This window comes from Eublepharis macularius, chromosome 5, assembly GCF_028583425.1.
Source record: "Eublepharis macularius isolate TG4126 chromosome 5, MPM_Emac_v1.0, whole genome shotgun sequence".
Classification (NCBI taxonomy): domain Eukaryota; kingdom Metazoa; phylum Chordata; class Lepidosauria; order Squamata; family Eublepharidae; genus Eublepharis; species Eublepharis macularius.
In genome coordinates, this window is record NC_072794.1 from 91,420,403 (window position 1) to 91,446,304 (window position 25,902).

The following is a 25,902-nucleotide window of genomic DNA, read 5'->3' on the forward strand; positions in this document are numbered from 1 at the left end:
AAAGGCTTCCTAAAGCCTCTGACACAAAACAATGATTGGCAGAAGATGGAAAGTCTGAGCACAAAGTTCTCAAGCAGAACAATCCCTTTCAGAAGGAGCAATTCTAGTTGAATAACATCTCTGTCATTTGTCTAGGAGCCACAGATCTGAAGGAGCATCTCTCCCCATACATCCCCATGCACTAGCTATGGCCTTCTGGTTACCATCTTCTAGTTGTTTACCCACTTAAAACGACCTGCTTAGAATCTGTTAGAGCCGATGTCTTCTCTACACTGACTCACACCTTTTGGAATGAACTCCCTGAGGAGTTGAATGTACCATCTTTAGAATTTTTAAGATTGGAGGGGGGTTCATAGAATTTTATTGTATTCTGTACATTTTTTTAATCTTGGAATGATAAACCACCATGGAAAGGCAGGGTAAAATATTTAAATAAATACATATCTGCTGATGCTAAGCCAGGCTTTCCTTTTGGCCCCTCACCTCTCCTATATCCTGAGAAATCAAATCCCGACAATGGAATACCAGAATTAATGTCAAATAAGAAACATTCACACTGTTCCTGAAAGTTAGGAATAATTTTGTAAAGATTAGGAATATTTACTCTATTTCCAGATGAGATGTTGTTTAGGTCAGATTATGATTAGCAAAGTTCTAACTGCACATGCCTAACAGATACTCCCTGCTTCTTCTTTGGTAGATAGGAACCATAGGAAAGGGAGGAAATAGAAAGTATTGGAAATATTGGTTCAGCACAAAGACCTTGGTTCTGTGTGGTAACTCCTTTCATTTCTTCTTTTATCTCTAGCCTCTCATTGATATCCAGCACTAGAGGTGTACACTGAAAAAAATGTTTTGGTTTCAGGTCCGGGGATTTCAAACCAACTATGCACCATTACCGTTTTATTCCAGCTGGGAGGTTGCCAGCTTGGATATAACAACAACGACAACAACAACAACAACGATGACAACATTCAATTTATATCCCGCCCTTCAGGACAACTTAATGCCCACTCAGAGCAGTTTACAAAGTGTATGTTGTGTGTTATGTGCCGTCAAGTCATCTCTGACCTATGGCGACCCTACGAATGAAAGTATGACAAAGTATGTCATTATTATCCCCACAACAATCACCCTATGAGGTGGGTGGGGCTTAGAGAGCTCTGAGAGAGATGTGACTGATCTAAGGTCACCCATCTGGCTTCAAGCAGAGGAGTGGGGAATCAAACCCAGTTTGCCAGATTAGAATCCCACTGCTCTTAACCACTACACCAAACTGGCTCTCTGTCTGGGTTTTTTCGTTAGCATGAGTTTTGGCACCCATCCTTTTAAATGCTGGCTTCCAGGGTCTTTGGGGAAGCTGATTGGCACCAAAATCTCACAGAACACAGTCTTCCCTCTAAACCAGTGATCCACTGAGTTTTTCCTCAGTTACACAGCACACACACATCACAATGGATCTTTTTTTTTTTTGAAATTTTTTTATTTTTAATATCTAAGACAAAAACCTACAAAAAAAACTACAAAAGTACTAGGGAAGGGGAAAAGGGAAAGAAGAAAGAAAAGGGGAAGGAGGGCTGGAAAGGGGGGGGAGGTAACATACAAACAATAAACACTACACTACAATGTTTTCCCTTCATACTGCCATAGTTAAAAATTTAAACCTTCATAAAGTAATGATGGAGTGGTTGACCTTGCAAAATACAAAATACAACCCATATTAAATCTTCTTCTTCCCCCCCCCTAGGCCTCGGACGCAGTTCTCTCTGAGCAGCTACAGCCACTGCGCTCGCTGCCTCCCCCCTCCCTTCAGGCTTCGAGTCTTCTTCATTTTGCATGGTATCTTGCCCAAATTCTTGATTTTTGTCCACAAAATCCCTTAGCTGATCCTCTGAGTTTATCTTGTAAGCTTGATCTTTATAATTAAACCAAATTCCTTCCGGAAATAGCCATTTATACTTTATCCCTCGTTCCCTCAGGAGAGCTGCGAGCTTTTTGCACTTAAATCTTCTTTTCCGAACTAGAAATGGAACGTCCTTCAGTATCTTGACTTTATTTCCCAGAAAGTCCAAGTCCGCATTATATGAGTTAAATAGGATAGTGTCTCGGACCTTCCTAGATGAAAACTCAATAAAAATCTCGCGAGGCAGCTGCCGCTTCATTGCATATTTTGAAGAAGCCCGACGGACTTCCAAAATGGCGCTTTTTACCTCTTCCTTAGTTGCCCTCGCGGGTGACGCCAATAATTCCGAGGCAAGCTCCCTTAGATCCTCGTTTTCCTCCTCTTTAACATTCTGGAGACGCAAAATGGTCTGTGTTCGTTCCACTTGCAGCCCGATCAGCTGGTTTTCCACCAGCTTTAGCTCCTTGTTCGTTGCTCTCATGAGTGACGCATTTTCCCGAGCAGACTTCTCTGCCCCCCCACTACTTCCTTAATGGCTTTCACATCGCTCTCAATTAAGCCCACCCTTTGATCTGTTTCATTCAGCTTGTCAACAAAGGGTTTTATGGCTTCAATGACCGACCTTTTCACCAAGTCCTCGAGCGACTCCGCTTTTCCCTGCAGGGCAGCCGAGATTGACTTGCCCAAAGCGGGACTCTGCTTTCTCGCTGCCATTTTAGGGGGGGGGACCGCCAACCTTCTAAAACTCAGCGAGGGGGAAGAAATCCGAGTCTTCTTAACTTCAGATCCCACCACTCCTTCACATACGCTTGTAATAACAGAAGGGATTCGCTTACTTACAGGCTTCCGCCTAGTCCTGTTCTTTGCCGTTTTCCTTGGCGCGGCAGCACGCAAGGTGCCGCTTACGTCTGCCGGCCTCCATGGGGACAAACGGGCAATTTACCCCCTGCATGGATTTGCCAGAGGGTTCTTCCCGCAGCGTCCCGGACCCTGACTCCCTCCCTGGGAGTCCTGGGGGCTAATCTTTGCAGATCAGCTGCCCGGTCAGGCTGCTCGGACGCTTCCTCTCGGACCTGCGAAGAGGAGCGTCCGACATGGCCGAGAAAACAAAACCGAATCACATTACAATGGATCTTGATGGATGCACATGGTAAGAAACTGGTTGACTAAGGGAAAGTGGGGTGGAGGCAGCGGCATTAAAAACAGTGCTGCTTTATGTTCAATTTTTTCTGTTTCTAGGATGCCAATAAATAATTACCTTTGGGGCCATGTTTCCTTGTGCTTACTGCCAGAGAAGTGTCTTTAGAATTGCAGTCTATGATTGAAGTCTTCTGGGCTTTTATCAAGTTTGATTAATTGAATAGACCACTTGCAACACCCTGTGACACTTTCCTTGCAGTGACTGTCCAAGTGCTGAGGGGGGTGGGGGAAACAGACCAGTGCCCGAGTAATACTGTAAAACACACCAAGATGTACTTCAACAGTTCTACCCAGATGTATGTCCCATGTTATTCAACAGTGCTTACTCTCAGGGAAGTGTCTTTTGAATTGCAACCTATGATTGAAGTCTCCTTTCCAAAAATTTCCAAAGCTGATAGGTGGGGTGGGGAGGGAATCTCCCCTTGTGAAGACCCAATTGAAAGGGCTAATCAATAACATAAGGACTTTCTCTCCTTGGGATCCAATTGGGGAATGCCATTAAGGAAAACAATATGCTACCTTGCTAAGCAAGCCCAGTGCTTGCCTGCTGCAGCTGCAAGGTATAATCCAAAACAAAACACACAATTTTTTTGCTGGGAGTGACTCATTACAATTTAGTTTCCAAGATTTGGTTCACTGTTCCAGAAGCTGCTTTAACAAAACGAAGCTGCAACTATTTAGTGTTTTTCTGAGGGGTTTTTTTTGCACACCCATATCCATATCTTCTCCTAGCAAGAATGTTTTTCATTTCTATAGCATTCTGGAATATTTAAACCACCTCACATCTATCATCTCAGCAATATTGTACATTTTCCTCATACCTTTGTTCCTGACTTTTGTCTCCTTTATTGTTGATTGAATAGGAGTTACAGTCACTCTGGGATTTCTGAACCTGCTCATCTCACAACTGGCTAGCACAGAGGCTGTCCAAGCAATTGTTTGAGCACAGGATAAGGTTAATTTCAGACACATTTTTAAAAGAATGAAATTCTATGTAACATCAGAGGATGTTACTTTTGATTTCCTCACTAGCATTATCCTAAAGTGTACCTTATGCTGCCTGGCAGTTCCTTTTTTATGGTTTCCAACTACAGAATGGTGCATACATAAGAAATAAAAAGCTCTAATTTATTCAGCAAAAGTGTTCATCAAGTAATAGATGGGTCGTGAGGAAAAAGATTAAGAGCTTACATTTTTCATTTGACTTATTTCACATAAAATTTTATAGAGGATAAAATGATGGGAGGCAAAGAAGCAATGATATTTCTGTTTTATCTCTGTCTGAGGTCCATAAATCTTCCTGAAGTATCATTAATTATAGTAGCGTCTTTCATGACACTATAGTTAAAGGTCTAGCTTCTTTTGCATTATAAGCCTTCCATTTTCATGAGTTTATAATATGAGTAGGAGAACTGTTTCAATCTGAAACTTTGCTTAGGCAGCATATTCATTGAAGAGAAGTATTAATTTTATATACAGAGAGATGGTGTTTTAAAACAAAAGCAATCATATGACAATTTAATGCAATAGCATATATGTACTTTCTGCTATTGCTTTCTCAGCTACAACATAGATATGGGAGAAAGGCAAGGCATAAAAAGTTGAAATAAATACATTGCTCCCCTAGTTGGAATGAAGAGACAGACAACGTTGTTGGATCTAAGGGCCACTTTATTAAATTAACCTCAACATTAACATTAATCAAACTGCGGCAAGGGTAAAGCAGTACAGGTCAAGCCATGTGGTCACCCTTAGACCCCCGCCTTGACCTGCCTGGGCAAGCCCCGAAGCCCTGGGTGCGAGCCATCCCGGGGGATGGCTAGGAGACCCGGCCAGCCAGGCAAATTGGTTCCCCCTTCCAAGCTCCATATCCTCAGCCGTACAGCAGTGAGGCAGGACTTGTGCATGGGGTTAACCTAGGCAGTCTGCCCACGTGCGTTGGCAGCCGTCACAAGCAGTACCAGCCGCTCCTAGCAGACCCCTCTTCCCCACAAATAGGGAAGCGCCAAGGGTGCTCACCGGCCTGCTGTCTATAACCAAACTCTATCCCGCCAGTGACGCCCTAACAAGCGCCACCCCAAGCCAATTTCCTCCACCCATGCAATGGTGTAAGGTAGGCGAAAAAAACCCTATCCCAGGCCAATTCAGGATAAGGGGGAAAAATTCCTACCTGGCTCTGAAATACAGCAACCAGCTAGACCTACACCAAAAACAGGGTGAGGAGGGTGGGCCGAGCTTCAGAAGCGACTGACGCTGGGTAGGCAGAGCCGCCAAAATGGCTACTGGCTCCGCCCACCCAGTGAAGACCCAGATGCCCGGGAAAGCCCTGCTCTCCCTCCTTCCAGGAGAGCAATGTCCGACCCCCTCCTCAAGCAGCTGAAGCTGCACGGAGGTAGGGTCGTATTACACAAGAACAAGCCTTATATTGAACTAGACTATTGGTCTATCAAGGTCAATATTATCCTCTCTCACAGGCAGTGGCTCTTCAGGATCTCAGGCAGATGTCTTTCACACCATCTACAACCTGATACTTTTAAACTGGAAATGCTGGGGATTGAAGCAAAGACCTTCTTCATGCAAAGCAGACTGAGCCACGGTCCCTCTCTTTCACTATGAGGAGCTAAGCCCAGTTCTGAAGTAGTTTTTAAAGGCATCATTAGATCTCTCTCTGGGATAAGTTGCATGGGGGCACACCTAAATTATAGTTATGTGTGAAGGTTTAAATCAACAACTAAGTAGTAACAAATAAAATAAAATCTTGCACTAGAGACGTTGATCTGGACTTAGTCTGAGTATGTAGCTTCTTCAGCCCCATCTTCTGCTTTTGAAAACATTTGAGATTTGTCAAAATAAATTCAGCATCCCACTTCCCATCATTTCCAAGGCCAGCTTCAGCTTTTTGGCTTCTTCTGGCCTCTAGGCTATATTACCATATTATCTGCTTTCTTGTTCCCATTATCTGATTTTTCCTCCTCCGTTTGATATTGAATCAACACTATCACTGCTATTCTAAGCAGAGTTTTAGGATGGCACTGTATGTGACATTAATACATGGGCTAGGACCAAGTATTAGTGATAGGTGAGTGAAGCATGAGAGCCAATGTGTAAGTCTTCATAAACCACAATATAGCTCTCAGCTCTAGCCACAATTAGAAGCAAAAATAGCCTAAAGGCTGTTCACAAGATACAATCCAGTTAAGAGTGAACAGGTATAGTGGGGAGTGAAATCATGTCCACTTGTTTTGCCTCACAAAAATTTGATATAACTTGTATATGGATTATCAATGTAATCAGTAACCTATGCAAGTGCCAGGTCCCGATCACGTGTACAGGATCTATACTTGTACATTTGTATCAACATAGGGTTTTACTCACAAGTTTATCGACTGCATACAGGATAAAGGGCTGGTGGTTGTAACCATTCTTTAAACAACCCCTATTCTTATGTTCAAGTTAGGCTCATTGTGCACTTGTAGACAGTATATCAAATCATTCTCCAAACTGTATGCAAATTTCAGGCAATGCATGTTCATCAGTATGCATAAGCTGGATCCTGGATTTTTCAGGACACTAGTTTCCAGATACAAAATTATTTAGACATTCACATAAACAACTGTATATGAATACAACAGGAACATATGGACAATATAGTATGTGGGGAAAGTCTGTAGAAGTCTGTCTAAACAATTCATATGCAGGGTCACAGACTTTGTCTATATGAAGAAAATACAGTTAGTATGTAGAGAACACATGAAGCTGTCCTATGCTGAATCATACCACTAGCCCATCAAAATCAGTCTTGTCTACTCAGACTGGCAGCAGCTGTCTAAGGTTTAAGGTCTCTTTCATACAACATCACATGGAGATGTTGGGGATTGTATCTGAGACCTTCCGTATGTCAAGCAGATGCTCTTATCACTGAGCCAAAGCTCCACACAATTTATATTTGTGTGATTTACCCTTTTGCCTTCCAAGTTTTAAAATGGGTTGAACAATTATCAACAGGTAAATGCCCTGACCTGGATAGTCTAGGCTAGCCATATTTTGTCAGATCTTAGAAGCTAAGCAGAATCAGCCCTGATTAGTACTTGAATGGAAGACACCTCCCCCGCCCCACACACAGAAACAAACACACAAGGAAGTTCAGGGTTGCTACTCAGAGGCAGGGAATGGCAAAACACCTCTGAACATCTCTTGCATTGAAAACCCTATGGTGTCGCCATAAGTCTTGATGGCAACTTGATGGCAACAAAAAATATTGCATGGGGTTGTTTCCCAAATAGGAGCTCTCCTTAATTGGTTGGGGAAATTTGCTTTTAGGAGGCAAGTGAGAGGGCATAACTAATGATAATGATAATGATAATGATAATGATAATGATAATGATAATGATAATGATAATGATGATAATGATAATGATAAATATTGACAGAATAGAACTTGAAAATGGTGACATTATGAAATCATTATCAAACAATGAAAATTATAAATATCGTGGAATATTAGAATTAGATAACATCAGAACCTTATAATTATGGGTGACTTCAACTTCCCCATTGTGTCATGGGAGACAAGCTCAGCAAAGCGACAAGACTTACTCAACTTCCTAACCTGTCTGACTGATAACTTCTTTTTTTCAAATGGTGGAGGAAGGTACAAGGGGCTCGGCCATACTAAATATTAACCAACAGGGAAGAATTGGTAGATGGAGTGAAGGTGGTGGGGACCTTAGGGGGAAGTGACCATGTCCTCTTTGAATGCCAGTTGCTGTGGGGGGACCAACTAAGTTTGTAGCCAGACTCATAGGTTAGATTTTCATACTTCAATGAACTCAGAGGCTTGATGAGAGTCATTCCGTGTGTGTGTGGGAGGGGGTTGCTGGAAGGGAAAGGAGCGAGTGAAGGGTGGACTCTTCTCAAACATGAACTTTTCCAAGCTCAAGCCCTCACTATTCCAGCAAGACGGAAACATGGTAAGGGCTCCAAGAAACCGATGTGGATGAACAGAGAGCTCCAGAATAAGCTAAGGGGGGAAAAAAGGAAATATTCAGGAAATCGAGAGAAGGACAAACTTCTAAAGAGCAATATATGAGCATTACTAGGTACTGTAGATCAGCCATCAGAGAAGCCAAGCCTCAGTATGAGCTGGGTCTGGCCAGGAGGGCTCGCTACAATAAGAAAAACTTCTACAGATATGTGAGAAGCAAACACAAGGTAAAAGAGGCAATTGGACCACTGTTGGGAGTAGATGGAGAAACTCTGATGGAGGACAGAGAAAAAGCAGACAGGCTTAATGACTTTTTTTGCCTCTGTTTTCTCCCTGAAGAACTTGAGCTAATCTAGAGATGGTAGTAGACATGACAGGACACCTGGGTGGCTAGTTAGACATGACATTCTAATAGGTAAACTGGAAGATTGTGAACTGGACTATAGGACAGGTAAGTGGAGAGGGAACTGGTTAGAGGACTGCACCCAAAAAGTGGTGGTCAATGGCGTTTAATTAGATTGGATGGAGGTGTCCAGTGGGCTCAGTTTTGGGCCTGGTACTTCTCAATATTTTTATCAATGATCTGGATGAAGGGGTAAATGGGCTACTCATTAAATTTGCTGATAATATTAAATTGGGAGGAGTGGCAAACATCTAAACAGCAAGGCTTGGCTGGCCAGCTGGGAACTCCTGACGCTGCGCTGTGGCAAGGAGAGGGGCATTTCACCCCCGACTCTGTCGCTTGTCAGGGTTTTCCCTGACAAGCGGCTGAGTGCAACCTGCTGGGGTGAAATGCCCTTCTCCCTGACGCTGTGCAGTGGCAGAAAGAGGAGCATTTCACTCCCAACTCAGTTGCTTGTCAGGGGTTTCTCTGACAAGCGGCTGAGTGCAGCTTGCCATGGTGAAATGCCCTTCTCCCTGATGTTGTGCTGTGGCAAGGAGAGGGGTATTTCACCCCTGATTCAGCCGCTTGTCAGGGGTTTCTCTGACAAGCTTGCCACGCTGCCACTCATTCATCCAATGGAGGAGAGATGGAGGAATACCCCGGTCTCTCCTCCATCGCGTGGATGAGGCAGCGGCAGCCGCAGCAACTGTAATCTACCCAGGCCGCCACTTTTTCCTTCACCCAATGGAGGAGAGATGGAGGAATTTTCCTGTCTCCTCTCCATCGAGTAAAAGAGGCAGCGGCGGCCGCAGCAAGTTTCCCTTGCTGGGTCGCTGATTTCTCCTTCACCCGACAGAAGGGAGGTGGAGGAATTTCCCCATCTCCTCCCCATTGGGTGAAGGAGAAAGCGGTGGCCTGGCAAGTTTAAACTTGCCACAGTGCAACTCATTCACCCGATGCTGAGAAGATGGAAGAATTCACCTGCCTCCCCTTTATCGTGTGGATGAGGCAGCAGCAGATGGAGCAAGTTTAAACTTGCCAGGCTGCCACTTTCTCCTTCACCCGAGGGAGGGGAGATGAAGGAATTTCCCTGTCCCCCCTCCATCAGGTGAAGGAGGCAGTGGCGGCCATGGTAATTTTAAACTTGCCATGCTGTTCATTCACCTGATGCTGGCTAGACAAGGGGATCTGCAGCTGGGGCTTGGCAGGCCAGCTGGGAGTTCCTGGCCAGCCAGACAAGCCCCACTGTTTAAATGACCATTTCCCTGCCGCTTGGAGCAGCGGAGAAATGCCCATTTAAAGAGTGGGTAAGGCTTGGCTGGCCAGTCAGGAGTTCCCTGACCGGCCAGAAAGAATATATCAAGAGAGTATGAAAAATTCTGAAGTCAAAATTAAATGGTGGAAATACAATCAAGGCCATAAATACGTGGGCAATCCCAGTGTTCAGATATCTACCTGGAATAATAGACTGGACACAAAGCAATTTAGAAAAATTTGGTCAAAAAACATGAAAACTAATGAACATGCATCACTCTTTACACCCAAAAAGTGATGTTGACAGGCTATATTTACCATGAAAAATTGGTGGAAGAGGACTGTTACAAGTACATCAGGTAGTGGAAGAAGAAAAGAGAGTGATTACATCAGTAGAAGTGCAGAAAAATTACTTCAGGCTTTGAAAACAGAGAGCATATTTAAAACAAATGAAACAAAGGCTGAATACAAGATGAAACCGTTTGAGAATAAATTAAATGGCTGGAAAAACAAACCCTTACATGGGCAACATCTAAAAAATATTGAAGGAAAAAGTGACAACAGCCTAACTTGGGCACGGTTGAAGATGGGTACAATCAAGAAAGAAACTGAAGGTCTGATCTTCCCAGCACAAGAACAAGCATTGCAAATGAATGTTATGAAAGCCAAAATTCAGAAAATCAGTGAAAATCCAAAATGTCAACTTTGCCAGGAAAAAAACTGTGTCCCACCTTATCTCTGAATGCAGCAAAATTGCACAGACAGACTACAAAACTAGACATGACAGGGTCACAAAGCTGATTCATTGGTCATTATGTAAAAAGTATAACTTACCAGTATCAAAGAGTTCATGGGAACATCAGGTGGAAAAGATGCTAGAAAATGAACAAGTTAAGATCTTATGGGATTTCAGAATTCAAACTGATCGGCACTTTGAACATAATACACCAAACATAACAGTCGTGGAAATCGACATTGCTTTTCCTGGGGATGCCAGAGTTGAAGAAAAAGACGAAGAAAAAATGATTAAATATACAGATCTGGCAATAGAAACCACCTGACTATGGAAGAAGAATGCAATATTAGTCCCCATTGGCATCGGGGCCCTTGGAACCATATCGAAAAACTTTGCAATTCATATGGAAAAACTGCAGCTTTCTGACATAACACCTGCAGAACTGCAAAAGACGGCACTACTTGGAACAGTGTACATATTATGCCAATATCTGGTTGACACTTAGGTCTCCGGCGTCAGCTTAGCAAGGCCAATCAATAATGACATGTGACATCTGCTTATTGTTGATTATGTTTTGGATAATTTGAATAACAACAATAGTAATAACTGTGCTTATATACCGCTCTTCTAGACAGATTAATGCCTCACCCATGGCGGTGAACAAGTTAGTGTTATTATTATCCCCACAATACAGCTGGGAAGCTGGGGCTAAGAGGAGTGGCTTACCCAAGATCTACTGAGCTCATGGTAGTACTGGGATTCAAACCAGTAGAGTACTGGTTTGCAGCCGAACCACTTAACCACTGAGCTACAGCAGCTCGGAATCTCCACTTATGTTTACAGGGCTAACTAAGAAAATCAGGGATGAAAGTGGGAGAGAGCAGTTTCAGAGAGGGAGATAGTTACCAGTCTGGAAGACAGAGGTTCATGGAGGTGGCAGCAAAATGACTAGCATTTCATGAGGAAAAGGGTTTGGGTGTGTATTGTGGGTTCCAAGGCACATGGCTAGGGAGCCCAGTTATAAGGTGAAATGTTCCCTGGGGCAAGCTGACGTGTTTGCCCCCCCTCCCATGGCTTAATGGCTGTCTTTGGAGGTGGACAATGCCATTGGGAGAGGCTTTCTAAGGTGGACTATAGGTGTGAAAGGTGCTTGATGACCCTTTTAGATCCAAATGGGAAAAGCTACCAGGTTTGCTGAATAGTTTTCATTAGAGAAGGTGGCTGTGGGGAAGTGAGGTTGGATGTGATGGGATGAGTCAGGAGCTTTCCAGGAGTCTCATTGTCCTAAGTAGAGATGGGCACGAACAGCAATATGAACTAAAAAAAACCCCACGAACAGCCCAATCTGTTGTTTGTGAACAAGTTGTTCGTGAGGCCCCATTCTAAACAAACAGGTAGTCATTGCAAGCCTCGTTCGTTGCTGTTCATCAAGCCAGACAGTCTAGCACCTGCAATCAATTCCCATGGCAACTCAGGCAGGGATTGTCTGAACTGTTGCCCTGGAAACCCCAATCCAAGCCCAATTTAGTTCGATAGGCAGGTCTTCCTTCCAAGTGTGGACTGGAGCTCCAAATCCAGACAAATGTGCCCAGATAATAGATTTAGATGCCAGACATTTTGGAACTCCAATCTCAACCCTAAAGCAATCAGGTCAAAGTATATGCAAGCAAGATATTTGTTATGATGACATTGATGTATATAATGCAACTATTTTAAATTTGGAAATCCCATGTAAAACAAGGGTACACACTTACATTATAATCTCAACCAACACTCCACTAGAAGTCCCAACACTCAATTGTATCAACACCCAGGTTATCCGAGGGGGAGCTATAGAATGGTTTCAGAGGACAGCGTTATGTGGGAATTATAGAGTATGGGAAGAGGCCGCAGTAGCCTCAGATAAAATGAAGGATCTAAACTGTAGTAATCTCTTTAGCAGTTTGTGGGGCTCAGCAGCTCCAATCCCAGAACAGGATAGTGCTGTTATAATAAAATTGCAACCACCAGGATTGTTTTTTGTTTGTGGCAAAAATGCCTTTAAAGCCTTACCACCCAGATGGGCTGGACTGTGTACTCTAGCATATGTATTTCCCAATATTCCTTCGTATCCAACTTTAAATGCACCAGATATTCCTAATTTAGGTAGTTTTCTCCATAGGTTAAGTAGAAAGACTAGAGGATTTACAAATCCCCTTGTAGAACATCAGTCCTTTGGTTGGAAGTTTCTCCATGCTGTCTTTCCTTCCTTAGGAATATTTCAACTAGAAAATGCCATAGTTAATATCTCAGCAGAAATAGAAAGAAGTTTCAATGACACAATTGACTCATTAGACCACGTGCAGACAGAAGTGGATTCAGTAGCTAGGATGGCAATTCAAAATAGACGTGCCCTAGACATCCTTTTGGCTCAGCAAGGAAGAGTGTGTGCTCTAATAAAAGAAGAATGTTGTTTCTATGTCAATGAATCAGGCAGAATCACCACTCACTTGCAGGACCTAAAGAACGCAGTGAAAGCATTCCACGGATTGGCACAAGACTTCGGATACGCATGGTGGGATTGGTTCCCAGACACGCCTAATGAGTTAAAGACATTAGTACACACCCTTATTATAATTATGGTAGTAGTTCTTGTAGCACTATGTGCAGTTTGTTTTTTTATTCAATGTGTTCCTCAATGCTGCGCCTCAGGCGCAGCAGCAGTAACTTCAGTAAGTTTGACACCCCACCAGAAAATGATTGATGGGTGGAGCAAATATTAGTAACTCGTTAGTGGAGCTGGTTCCGCCCCAAACAGGGGAATTGTCATCAGAATTTGTTAGTGGGTCGGAACCAGGCCTTTTTGGCCCATGTTAGAAATAGAGAGCCAGGTATAGTTTGGGAAAAAGAAATCTTCCAAAAGCCGCCCCCCCCCCCTCTGCAGAATAAAGTTGCATTTCCTGAGATTTCACCCTCTGTGACAGGGAACAGATAAGGCCATAAAAGTTGTTAATTGTTCGGGACCTTTGAAGGGTCATCTGGCCTTTTGCATATAAATCACCAAAAGAGCAAGGTGACCAGGACAAACAGCAAACAGCTTATCTCCAGGAAGAACAGGATACCCCAAACCTATAGCTAGTGAAGAGTGAACATTCCTTTGTAATTTACAATGTAGCCAAATCCATATCAAAGACGCAGTCTATTTTAAGAGGAAAAGGATGTGTAGACTTGTGTTTACATGAAAGACCCTCAACAGAACTGTCTTTCAAGAACAAAGACAATGTAATTGATTAGGATGTTAATGAAGCAAGCCTTTGATATCTCCTTATAAAAGAGGGACGAACCAGACGCTCGGTACCCTTCACTTGCCAACATGCAGAAACTAGCTAAGTCTCTCGGCTGTGCCACGGGGCGGGGATCCCAGAGCTCTGGAATGTGGGGAAAGGGTTTTGTAGTTGTCTTATAATATTGCTGTGTCTTGCATGCTAACTTGTATTCTGTATCTGTCTCTATAGCACTCTAGTGTTCAGTGGGTTGGGGCCCAGGTCTGATGCCTTGCCCAATTGCTTGTAATCTCTCTTACTCTTTTTAAAATAAAATTACTATCTTTGGTTAAGAACTTTCCTGTGCTGTGTACATCACTTTCAGCCAGATACTTAGACCAGCAATAGGGAAAGAGCCAGGCAGACTTTATTCCATCCCAAGCCTTTGGTGAGGGGCTACCCTAGCAAGAACTGAACTCTGCTGGTGGGACCCGATCCCAGCAGAGATTTTCTGCCACAGGGGGTTTATGGTATTTCATCTATAAACTGCCCTCTTAGTGTGAGGAGGGGGTCTGACCACTAACAGGTCAGGTCAGGGATGGGGTGTAAAGTCCCTATTTCCCCCAGTATTGCAGCCCTTATATATATTGCCATTTATTTCCCTATATTGATTTTTATGGTTCGAATACATACTTGGGGATTCATCATCTGAATATGTACCCTCAGTATCACATGAAGATTGGATCTCATGAGTAGCCACCAACGAATGACAAGCAAAAGTGTAATGAATCTCAGTCTACTGCCCTTCAGGTACCACCACACAAAATTTATTCAGATATGTATTGATGAAAGCATTGCATATGCTGACTTCTCTGTACTATATCATTTTGTAAAAGCTGTATATCCATTACAACAGGGCAAATGAACAATGACGGCTGAGTAGCTGTGTTTGTTCTTGAATTCAACCCAGAAGAAACTATTACACATCTAACATTTGTTCACGCCTCTGTCCCATGTTTACTGCTTTGATGGTTTAGTATCAATCATCCACATTCTCCCAAGTGATGGTTTGACTCTGCTGAACATAAAGGGTTTCAGAAATGAAAAGATCTGCATAGACTTCTGCTCACAGCAGTTTTAAAATATACAAAATCTAATATGGTACCTAATATCCCTTCAGCTAAGGCAAGTATGTGGTGAATGTACTGCACTTATGTACTGCACTTATGTGGAAGGCAGGAGAAATATGGCCTATATCTAAGCAAATAATATCTATGAACACTAAGGCATGAGTAGCATTTTCCTTTTGTGCTTAAGCAGAAAGATTATTTAAAAATACATTTTGTGAATTCTTCTAACACCTTTAGGGTAATCTCCATCCTCTTATCTACAATCTATCATTCTACTTTTCCCATTTCATTACACTCTGATAATGTGATTGGTTTTGGTCTCACTAGATCCAGTTATTATAATTTTTACATACATTCTGTCTTTGTTGGATTGTTTCACTTTAATATTTTTGGCTTCTTCCCTTGACTAAATAGATTTTTACAAATTGCAGTTTGGTTACTGAGAAATGTACTTATTAATCCAGTAATTAATTAATCAGGGATGAACATATGAGATGTCATAGCAGATAAGATAAATGGTCTATCAAGTCTTGTAGATTTTTGCTTTCAGTAGCAGCAGCAGTAAAAAAAACAAAGTACTAATCTACAGGGAAATAGACAAACACTTCAGGTAATGCTTATATCAATCTTTATATCTAATTCTGAATATGGCTCAAAAATGCAGATCAAAAAAGGAGATTTTTCTACAAACCTGGGGAAGTAGAAAACTTGAAAACTAAATAAAATAAAGTAAAATAAAAATAGAAGGGCTTAATAAACCCCAAAGTTAAATAAAAATGAGATCGCATGACTTAGCCAAATAAATAATGCCTAGCAACCCAATAAACAATGCTGCAATGTGTGGCGATGGCAGCAACTGGGGAAGAGGAAGAGGCTACCATAGGGTGCAGTGGAGGGGAAGGGCGCAGAGAGAAATGGTGGCAGGATAGAGATGAAGGAAGAGCTGGTAGCTGAGGAAAAAGAGGGGAGAAGAGAGGGAGAGGCAGCAGGAGGATTTGGGAGGAGAAGAACAAACAAAAAATGGGGAAGAAGCAAAAGGTAGTGGGGAGGTGTTATTTCCCCACTTGGGTGAATTATTTGCTTTATGCTGTGAGCCATCCTGATTCTGGATGGGGGTGGGTTGGAGGGGAAGGCATTTTGGACCCAGACACCTCCTTCATCTGGGGTGCATGTTAAGAGACTTGGAAAAACTGGATGGGGGGATGAGTGAGAGACAGCAGCAGTGGGAGGAGAGAAAGTAATAACATGGAGAGGAGAGAGTGTGTGGGTGTGAGCAAGAGGGGAAGAAGAAAGCGCCACGAAGCAAATCCTCATGAATCCCTCTCTTGTAATTCATAATACTGAATGTAGTGAAGAGCCAGTGAATCTCAATAAGTGCTCATGTGCTGTGGTACAGTGGTTAGAGTGCGGAACCAGGGAAACATACGTTCACATCACCACTCATCCATAAAGCGCCTTACATGATTTTGGACCAGTTATTATCTCTAAAACTAACCTACCACTCCACACTGGAAATATTTAGTGTATGGAACTGACTAATAGCAACATCAGAAGACCCCTGCTGTATCAGACTATAGGTCCATTCAGGTCAACAAGCAGGGCACCCTGATGTTGCCTCCTAGTGATGGTATTCAGAGGCTTATTGTCATTGGATGTGAAAGTTCCCTTTAGTCATAATGGCTAGTAACCATTGAGGTATCTATCCTCCATGAATTTGTCTAACACCCTTGGAAAACCAATCATGTTACTCTTGGAGTTTGTCTTTTTTATCCCTGCTGTACACTGATCGAACTTTTTCACCATTACAACGCATATCATTGCAACCCAAGGATTCCTCCTTCCACTGCCCAGTGTGCATCACATTGTACTTACCTATACTGAATTTCATAGGCCACTTTGTTGCCCACTCACCCAATCTGAAGAGATCTTCCTGGAGCTCTTCACAATCTTTTTTGTTTACCACATAGATAATATGGTATCCTATCCTCCACAAACTTAGCCACTACACAGTTCACTTCCAGTTGGGGATGGCCCACACTTACGCAATCACCTAGGGTGCCAGTCTTCACCATGCCCAGAGGGGTGCCATGCTGTGGCCTGCCACAGTAAGCAAACACTCAGGTGTCACCACTGCCCAGGAAAGAAAAGACGGTGCCAGATGGGGACTGTAGCCATTATGCCATTGCTGCTGCCACTGTACCCTGCATGCTGGCCTCAGGTAAAAGAAGAGTGCCTGGTCATACTATGTGCCAGGGCCTGGCCAAACTGCACTCAACAGGCTAGCTTGGTGGGCTGGCTCACTTGCTCCCCTTTCTTCCCTCCCTCCCTCTCTCCCTCGCTCCTTCCTTCCCTCAGGGAGGCAGGTCCTACACCCAGCAGGCTGGGTTGCTCATCCTCCATCTTTCCCTCCTTTGAGGATATAAGACCAGCACACTGCAGGTGAACTCATTCAGTTGCCCTCCCTCCCTCAGGAGGCAGGGTCCACACATGGCAGTTTAGCTGACTGGCTGACTTGCTCACTCTCTTTCCCTCCTTTGGGCAGGGAGGCATGGCCATTTCCAGGGCATTCTTTCCCTCCCAGTCTTCAGGAAGTTTCCTATGACAGTTCAGGTGCACCTAATTCACTCTTTTCTCAAACCTAGAAGGTATTTTTATCTCCTGAGTAGTCTAAAACATTTTCTCCTTCACAACAGACCCAGGGTCCTCCCCAGAGCCAACCCACTTCAAAAATTGGGCCAGAATTAATCTTATTCTCCTCAGAAGATATAACACCTCTTCTTTTTTGGCTTTAAAGGGAGTGTCACCCAGCTACCCCATCACTTTCGCCAAAACACACTCCAAATTCTCTGGTGTCTAACATTTAGACTTTAAATTCTTAGATAGAATTCTTCCTCAGGATGTTACAGTTAAGGCAAAGAAGTCATCTTTGCCTTAACTGCTGTTAAGTGCACTCAGTCACACCCAGAAATAAAGCTTTGCAGAAAAGGACATATGAGTAAAGGACCTGTGTTCAGTTTCAGGTCCAGAAAATCAGGGTTTTAGACAATATCCTTCTCAGTACAGGAATCTGCATAGCTTCACCCTATCTTTTGCTTTAGAAAAGGAAGGAACAACTAGGAGGTTAAAGCCGTGGAAAAGGTCCCTTCTCCACCATGCCCCTCTCCCTTTAAGGATGAAGGATCAAACTGCCTAGAGGGAAAAGAAGGAATCACTGTACTGCTTTGGCATAGGGTTAAACAGAGCACTATGGTGCTCCTACTTTTCCTCACTGGTCCTACTGCACTCGACAGGCAGTGTGAAACTGGGTGCTGCAGTCCTTTTTCTTGCTGGCTTACCTCCCCTGGGGTGGCAAGGTGAAGCCTGGTGCCATTGTGGTCCCCCTTGCCAGGCTCAATGCCACGTGTGCCCTCTGTTCCACTGAGATTTTCATGGTAAATTTTCAGCGATGCTAAAGACTTCACAGAAAAGATAAATTTTGAGATTTAGATTATGAAGAATGTCCTCTACTCTGAGTTTAGAATAGAATTGCCAGCTCTGGTTTTGGGAAATTCCTCATGATTTGTGGGGACAGTGTCTGTGGAGGCAGACTACGGGGTATATCAGGATGCTTAGGATAGCCCTGTTAAATTAGGTAGTGAAAAAAACTGGATTATATCTGCCAAAGTTGTTTAAAAACATTTTTTGAAAAATCCTTTCAACTGTAGAAACCTGGTTTGCAGTTTGAACAAACTGAGATATTTAAATTTGTTCTGCACACACAGCCTTCCTTTCATACAATCTTGATTCCTTTGAGTTTTTCCATTCACTCTTACGGATTTTCGCCTCGGTTGCCCGCATATGGAAGATGGGAGGGGGAGAAGGCTGCATTCATGAACCGGAAGTGAAGCCTTTTTTGCTCTCGTCCTCTTTGCTCGGCAAACCCGTGATGATTCCGTTAGCCACACCCCTTTGCCCTCAGGGGGTTCCGTTTGAGTTCCTCTTGCCATGGTAACGGGGACCGCCTGGCGTGGGCGGGGTCAGCCGCGCGGCACATCCTGCGAGGGGCCTGCCCTGCGCTGTCTCTTACCGCTGTAACTTACGCAGAGAGGGGGCATCCTGATGCCGCCGCGCAAGGGGCTCCTGTGCATTCTGGAGCTTCACATCCGCACGGTGAGGAGGAGTATGAGACGGAGAAAGGGTTAATAGCGAGAGCGTGGGTCTCGAGCGGGCGTGCGTGCATACGGCGGCTAAGCGGTGCTCGACTTCGGGAGCAAGTGGTCGGGCGGGGCTAGCTGGGGAGCGCTAAGAAGAGAGGGGGTTGGGAGACTTCTCCTTTCTGCGTGGGTCTTTTGATGAGGCTGGGGGGAAAGCAACTTAAAGCTTCAGTTGCAGCCTCCTGCCCCTGGAATGAGCGTGGCCTGCCCTGCCCTGCAAATGAGTCGGAATCCGAAGCGGAAGCTTTGAGCTGCTTTTGTAGCTTTCAGCCCACAGATGAATTTGTGGAAATGTGCGAGTTGCGGATGTCGTGGCTGCGTCCTGCTTGGCAGGGTGCTGAGAGCTCACTCTGCCGTCTGCGAACAGCTCATTCTCTGCACATTTACTCACTTTTACTTACGTTTACTTACAAAGCCCCACCTAGTTTAACGTTGCTTTCTCCCAAATTAGTGTGGCTAGAATTTCAGCTTAGTCTGTCAAGTAAAATCGTGCATCAGTTATTCCCTCTGTCCCTTAACAACAACAACACAGTCCAGCTTGCTCAGGGCTTTCCTACAATCTCTAAATTCATCCCAAGGATATGTAGAAACTTTAGTTGGCCTTTGTATTCTTTATTGTTTCCCTCAGTGCTTGAGTAAGGGTTGCATTACTCTGTAGTGACTTCTGACCAATAAGGCATGGATGTTTGTCCTGTTGCACTCTCTGAGCCAATCTCTTTGTGGAAAGTGGGTTGACAAATTCAGTGCTGAAAGTCGCACACAGCTGTTCATATTCTTGGAAGAGGTTGCCAGTTCTGCATCTGAACATTCTACACGGTTGACATTCTATACTGTTCTTGTTTTAGTCTTTTGTTTTAAGACAGGGCAAATCCATTGTTTTGTTAAAACTATTGTCTGAGATTCTTTCTCTTAGCTTTCAGTCTAAACTGTTACAATTTCACCACTAAACTCTTTCACACAGTCTGAAGTGTTTGTTTTGTTTTAAATATATGTTTACTATTGGATGAAACTAGGATTGGAATTTTTTTTAGCATTTACTACTAACCTGGGACAGGATCATCTCAGGATACAGCAACAGATTTTTACTTCAGATTATCCTTGTCTTTATTAGAATAAGACAAATTCTAATAGCTTTATTGAATGCATGCTGCATTTGTACTTAGGCATTAATATTATTGAAATGTTACTGTGTTACATTACATAGAAGTTTATTTTTTAACTTTTCTCAAAACCCACCAAAAAGACAATTTGAAGTTAAGGTTGTCATTTTCACAGATGTCACCAGCTTCAGGGTGATGAAATCCCAAATAGATGGAATATCTCTAAAATGATCTCACCAAACTGAATGATTGAGCTTCACAATAGCAGTAAGCATTTAGTCTTAACTGGCATGTAATGGCTAAAGGAGTTAGCCCTCAGAAACATAGTGTGAGTTCTTAACAGTTCCTGCTCTCCTTATGTGCTCCTAGTCCTCCTTCCTGATATCCAAATCAAGGAAACTAAAGTTAATGCTCTCCGCTGGTTTAGAATATGGTTTGAATAAACTTTTTCTTGAGTGATCAGTTTATCAATAGGTATTGGCCAGGCCAGATAAAACGGAAGTCTCTGAGAAGCAGCGAGTTAATTACAAGATGTTAGCAACGAATGATATTTTGATCTTGCTCTGTTCTTGAGCTGTCGAGAGGGACTTGGATAGATAGCCTTTCTAATGTACAGTTTATTTGGCTACAGTAACCTTTAGTCTAATCCAGCAAAGCATGTAGAAAAATCTAGAATGTGATTTCCTAATGTGTTGGAAACAGAGCAGAGGTTTGAGGAAATCATCTGAAAATCCTGGTCAGTGTCTAGGAGTGCAGCACCGGGTCTCAGCCTAGGAGAAAAAGACCTTTTGGGAGTGGAATTCTCTAGGTTTGCTCTCTCTTTAGAAGCATGATAAAATCTGTAAAGCAGTCTGTGCTGTAAAAGCTGTATAACAAACTTAGTTTAAATGGGTTGTGGTTTGGGTTTTTTTTTTGACACATGGATGCCAGGGCTGGGATCAGAATGGTACATATAAGTTCCATATGTTTATCAAAACCTTTTTATCACCTCAGCCATTCTAGCTGCAGGAGTTGCAGCCTCTGAAAAATTGAAAGACACTTCAATAACCATCACATGATAGGCTGAAAAATTGGAAAGGAAACTGGCAAGCCCTCCCCGTTCAAGTGAAACCATGTTTTGTTTATTCAGTGAGCTCATTGGATCCTGGTCAAAGAAAAATGTGAAGATAAACCAATTATATTGTCCTGTGCTACATCCTGGGGCGAGACTTCTTGACTCTAAGATACTGTTACCTTGACTTAGTTTGTCCTTACTCCTGTCCCTCCGGCAGTCATTTCCCTTTCTTTCATGCCTTTTCTCACCCCAGTAATTGGAAAATGTGTTGAATTCTAAAAACAAAATTCAAAGTTGAAATTGCTATATACTTTAATAAAGTGGTGTCCATTCTGCTCATGGAGATCCACAGTTGCAATTACCATTAAACATAAGAGCCACAAGTCTCTTGTGTGTCATCCCAACAAACATATAAGTATTAAGATTAAATACAGTCTTTTTAATTACCAAAGTAGCTTTGTACATGTATAATTGTTTCCCCACCACTGTTGAATCTTGGGTATCTGGAGTGAAGAGAGGGTATGAGGCACAGCAGGTCAGGCAACAGATTGCTAAGGCACCTGGAGGAAGGCCTGTTGATGGTCGATAAAAGAGAGTAAAGCAACTAACACCCCCCCCCCCCACACACACACACTGTAGCCAGCTTGCTCTTTTCTCAGGTGGCTGTTGTGGTGGTTGTTTTACTTTGTCTTCTCTGTGGCCAGCTTGTTCTCCTCTCAGCAGTCACATGGGTACTGGGATCAGGTTACCTGTCCAGCAGTGGCTGTTGCAAGGTAAGAACCGCCAGACTACCACAGCCTCTATTAGGCAATGGCCTTTCCCACTTGGAGCATGAGGTGGGTGCCTCATTGGGATATGGTGCCAGACAAGTGACCTGTATGTGGCTCCACACAGCCAAACTACAAGTGATGTCTTACACAGGTTGGACACTAGTCGGCTTCCCTCAAGTTTTGATGGGAAATGTAGGCATCCTGGTCTTGCAGCTGTAATGGAGAGCCAAGCTGTAAAACCAGGGCGCCTACATTTCCCATAAAAACTTGAGGTAAGCTGACAAGTGTCCAACCTGTGTAAGGCATCACTTGTAGCTTGGCTCTTAGTCACCAAGTGAGTATCACTGTACTAAATCATGTTGCAATGACTTAGTCTTCTCTGTTTAAGCCATTGGGGAAAATTGGCCATTTTTGCAAGTGTCATGAACACTGAGCCACAAAAAGGAGGCTGTTCCATTTTAATCTGCTTATTACTTAATTTGCATCAATTGTTTTCATCTCAGTTTTAATTTTTCTCCAGTGTAAATTAAAAGTTAAGCATAGCAGAACATGCTATATACCCAGAGTGTGTCAGCTGCTGAAATAGCATCTTTCTGTCAACTTCTCCTTTGGTGAAGTGTAGGAAAATGTACTTACATCATAACATCATTATGCCCTGTGCCTCTCTTCCTCTGCTGTCAGCCGCCAATGACATGAATCAAAGGCAAAGGTGAATTTAAGATGGAGATTATGTTCTGGGCAGCAGCCTTCTGTTTAACATGACATGTATGTCTATTCTCAAACAGCTAAGCTAATTTTGAAACATGATTAACATTGATCTTCTAGATCACATGCCCAGGAGTTACTCTGAAACTCAAAGATGACCTCTACATCAGTGCCTGTGTGTTTGGACAATATAAAAAGACTTCACGGGTTCCTGCAATATTCCCCCTTTCATTTGATGAGAAACTAATATTTGAAAAGGTAAATTTCCAGTAGGTAAATTTTTAAAAACACGAAATATAATTAAGCCATCAATCCTTCTTCAATCATGTTCTCATACAGCTACAATTAAAAGAGATCGTTTTAAGCTGAGTTCAATATATCTTTAAATGTTTGTTTTCCATTTTTAGCTGATCAAGAATTAATGTTTATGTAACCATTCAAGGCCTTGTTGTTCTTGATTTATGTCCTTAGTTTTCTGATAATTTCATATCTTCTCTCAGAATATTATGTACTTTTAAAATTGCTGACTGTATGAATTTATTTCCTTTATTTATTTACTTCATTTATACTCCCCCCCCACTCGAGATCCCAAATGGCTTACAATATTCTTCCCTCCTTCATTTTATCCTGTGAAGTAGGTTAAACTGAGAGCATGTGATTGGCCCAAGGTCATCCAGCAAACTTCCAGGGCAGAATGAGGATTTGAACTTGGGCCTCCCAGATGCTAGTTGTTAGGTTGTGTAGATGTATACACTGTGCATGTGCAAAATATCTTCTTCCTAATATTCTCTTTACCTGTGCAATTTACAGTGCAGTTATAGGAACACTTTCTTAGGAATAAGCCCATTTAGCAGATTTCAGCAGATTTCTGAGAAGACCTACTTAAGATTGCACTGTTAGACCATGAGCAGCATAGATGACTTATATTTCATGAAACGTTAGGCAGAAATACTAAAAAATCCTGTGAACCCAATGTAGAGGCGCTCATGGTGGTTGTTATTGACAGTTATAGTGGCATTCTATGTGCTGCTCTTGGAGTTTCTGTATATCACTGTAATACTTTACTAGCAACCTGCATACAAATAAAAAGGCCTTCTCCACTGACTCAGATGTTAGGGGCAGCAATGTGTGTGCAAGCTCATTAGCTGTGCATGGCTGCCTTCACCACTGACATGAGCAGGGGAAGCCCACCTCCATGGGAATTCAGTGTTTGCATCGGATTGTGTTGATCTTTGCATCAGAGTCTGTCTGTGTATTTTATGGTGATGTAATTGGTTCAAGAATGGCTGAAGCAGGCTTTAGGAAGATGCTTGTATGAGCCCTTTCCTGCCCTGCATTCTCTGTCCTTTCCCAGACTGTTCTCTGTGTCAGTGCAGTGGTAATGGAAACAGTTCCCAGTGCAGTAAATCAGACTCATGATGCTGCAGTGGTGTAAAGTCAGTTATTTGTTGCAATAACTCCGCATCATGCTTTAATAGTATCTTCTTATTTTGAAAGCAAGTTGATATTCTCTCCTTAATTTACCTTGGGGGATATCCTGTATAATGACTGATGAAGAACACTGGCAACTATTTCATAATGAGTGAGGTTTTTCATGCCATTGAGATTATCACCAAGATGCACATGTGTCTGTTATTTATTTATACTTAGTTTAAACTAAGGGAAATTAGGGAAAAATATGCTGAGAAAGAATTCTGTTTTATTGCAAACATATATTTTTGTCCTCGACTTTGCTCTTGTGCACGCTGAATACTTTCCTTTTTATTCTAATTATTTCAATGAACATGTTTCCCTCTGTCCTTGGCATAATTTCATTTCATTTTCTTAAATTCATTTTAGGTATACACTGATGTAGTTGACCCTGGAGACCTTGTTGAGCTGTTTGAATGTAGGTTTCCCCCATTTTTTATCTGTATATTTGATGCACCAAATTACTTTAAAATATATAGTGTGAAAAGAAAGATTAGAAAAGAAGCGGAAAGATTATTTTTAAGAGCAGGAAGGGATTAAATTTCCCATATACTACGAACTGACTCTTTCTAAGAAAATTGTGGTTTAAACTAAGTTGTTTCAAAAAAGATCAAAGCCTGCATGTACACTTGCTTGGGAGCTAGTCCCATTGAATTCAGTGGGTCTAACTTCTAAGTAAACAAACATGTATAGGATTGAATTGTAAATCAAGTGCATGTTTCTTTTCATAATAACAAACAACTGACTCAGGTTTTTTGTGAGAATGGACCTTTGGACACTTACCGTGAAGGGTCCTTCTCCTCTGAGGACAGGAGGACATTTTGGGTGATTCCCACAATCCAATCGGGGAGGCAGGAAGTTGATTTCTTCCTCTTCCTTTGGTGTGTGGGACCACCCTCTTTCTCCTCAGTTTGGGTGACTCCACTCAGCAGTATATTTCTTCTATATGACAAAACTAATCTATAACAAAACTGCAACCTTAAGAAAAGGAAGAAACAACATGCAACCATCCAAATGACAAAACAGGCAAACAAACAAACAGGGTAAGATGAGAGTGCAGCAAAAAGTAGGAGAAGTGGTTGTAACTCAACAAATGAGCACTGAAGTTAGACGAAGATCTTGGGAGGGTAAGATGTCCTTCGGTCCTCAGAGGAGAAGGACCCTTCGCTGTAAGCGTACAAAGATCCGTTCTCCCTCTGAGGCGGAGGACATCTTGCGTGCTCCCAAAGCAGTTCCCTATGATCTGGGTGGGATTAGATCTTCGTCTCCCACTATATGTTGAAGCACTCTTCGACTGAAGGCTGCGTCTGCCAATGTGTAAGAATGTATATGATAATGCTTGGTGAAGGTTGATATTGATGACCAGGTGGCTGCCTTACAAATGTCATCTATAGAAACATTCCTTCTTAGCACTGCGTTAGTAGCCGCGTTTCTGGCTGAGTGAGCCATAATTCCGGGTGGAATGTCTAGTTTGAGGGCCTTGTATGCTTCTCTGATGCACGACTTGATACTATATGCAATTGCTACGGAAGACATGCATTGGCCCAACTTGGGATGAGAAATGTTGACAAAGAGTCAGTTTGGCGCATCAACTCCATCCTAATTATGTATGTCTTGAGGGCTCGCCTCACATCAGGGTTATGCCACTCATGCTCTTTTGGATGCTTTGGATCTGGGCAAAAAGAAGGAAGTTTGATCTCTTGAGATCTATGAAATTTTGAATATGCCTTTGGTAGGAATGCTGGGTCCATTCTCAAGACCACCTTGTCTTTGTGG

General features: G+C 42.8%; 1 protein-coding gene across 1 annotated transcript in view; it reads left to right on the forward strand.

The window, feature by feature from the left end:
* The first annotated feature begins 18,882 nt into the window (after positions 1–18,882).
* The window catches only part of SPATA6 (spermatogenesis associated 6), a 73,033-nt gene continuing 66,013 nt past the window's right edge, over positions 18,883–25,902 (forward strand). The window contains exons 1-3 of the mRNA XM_054979164.1: positions 18,883–18,983; positions 22,777–22,914; positions 24,496–24,544. Coding sequence (XP_054835139.1) covers positions 18,933–18,983; positions 22,777–22,914; positions 24,496–24,544 — 238 coding nt within the window. The 5' untranslated portion in view covers positions 18,883–18,932. The remainder of the gene's footprint in view (positions 18,984–22,776; positions 22,915–24,495; positions 24,545–25,902) is intronic.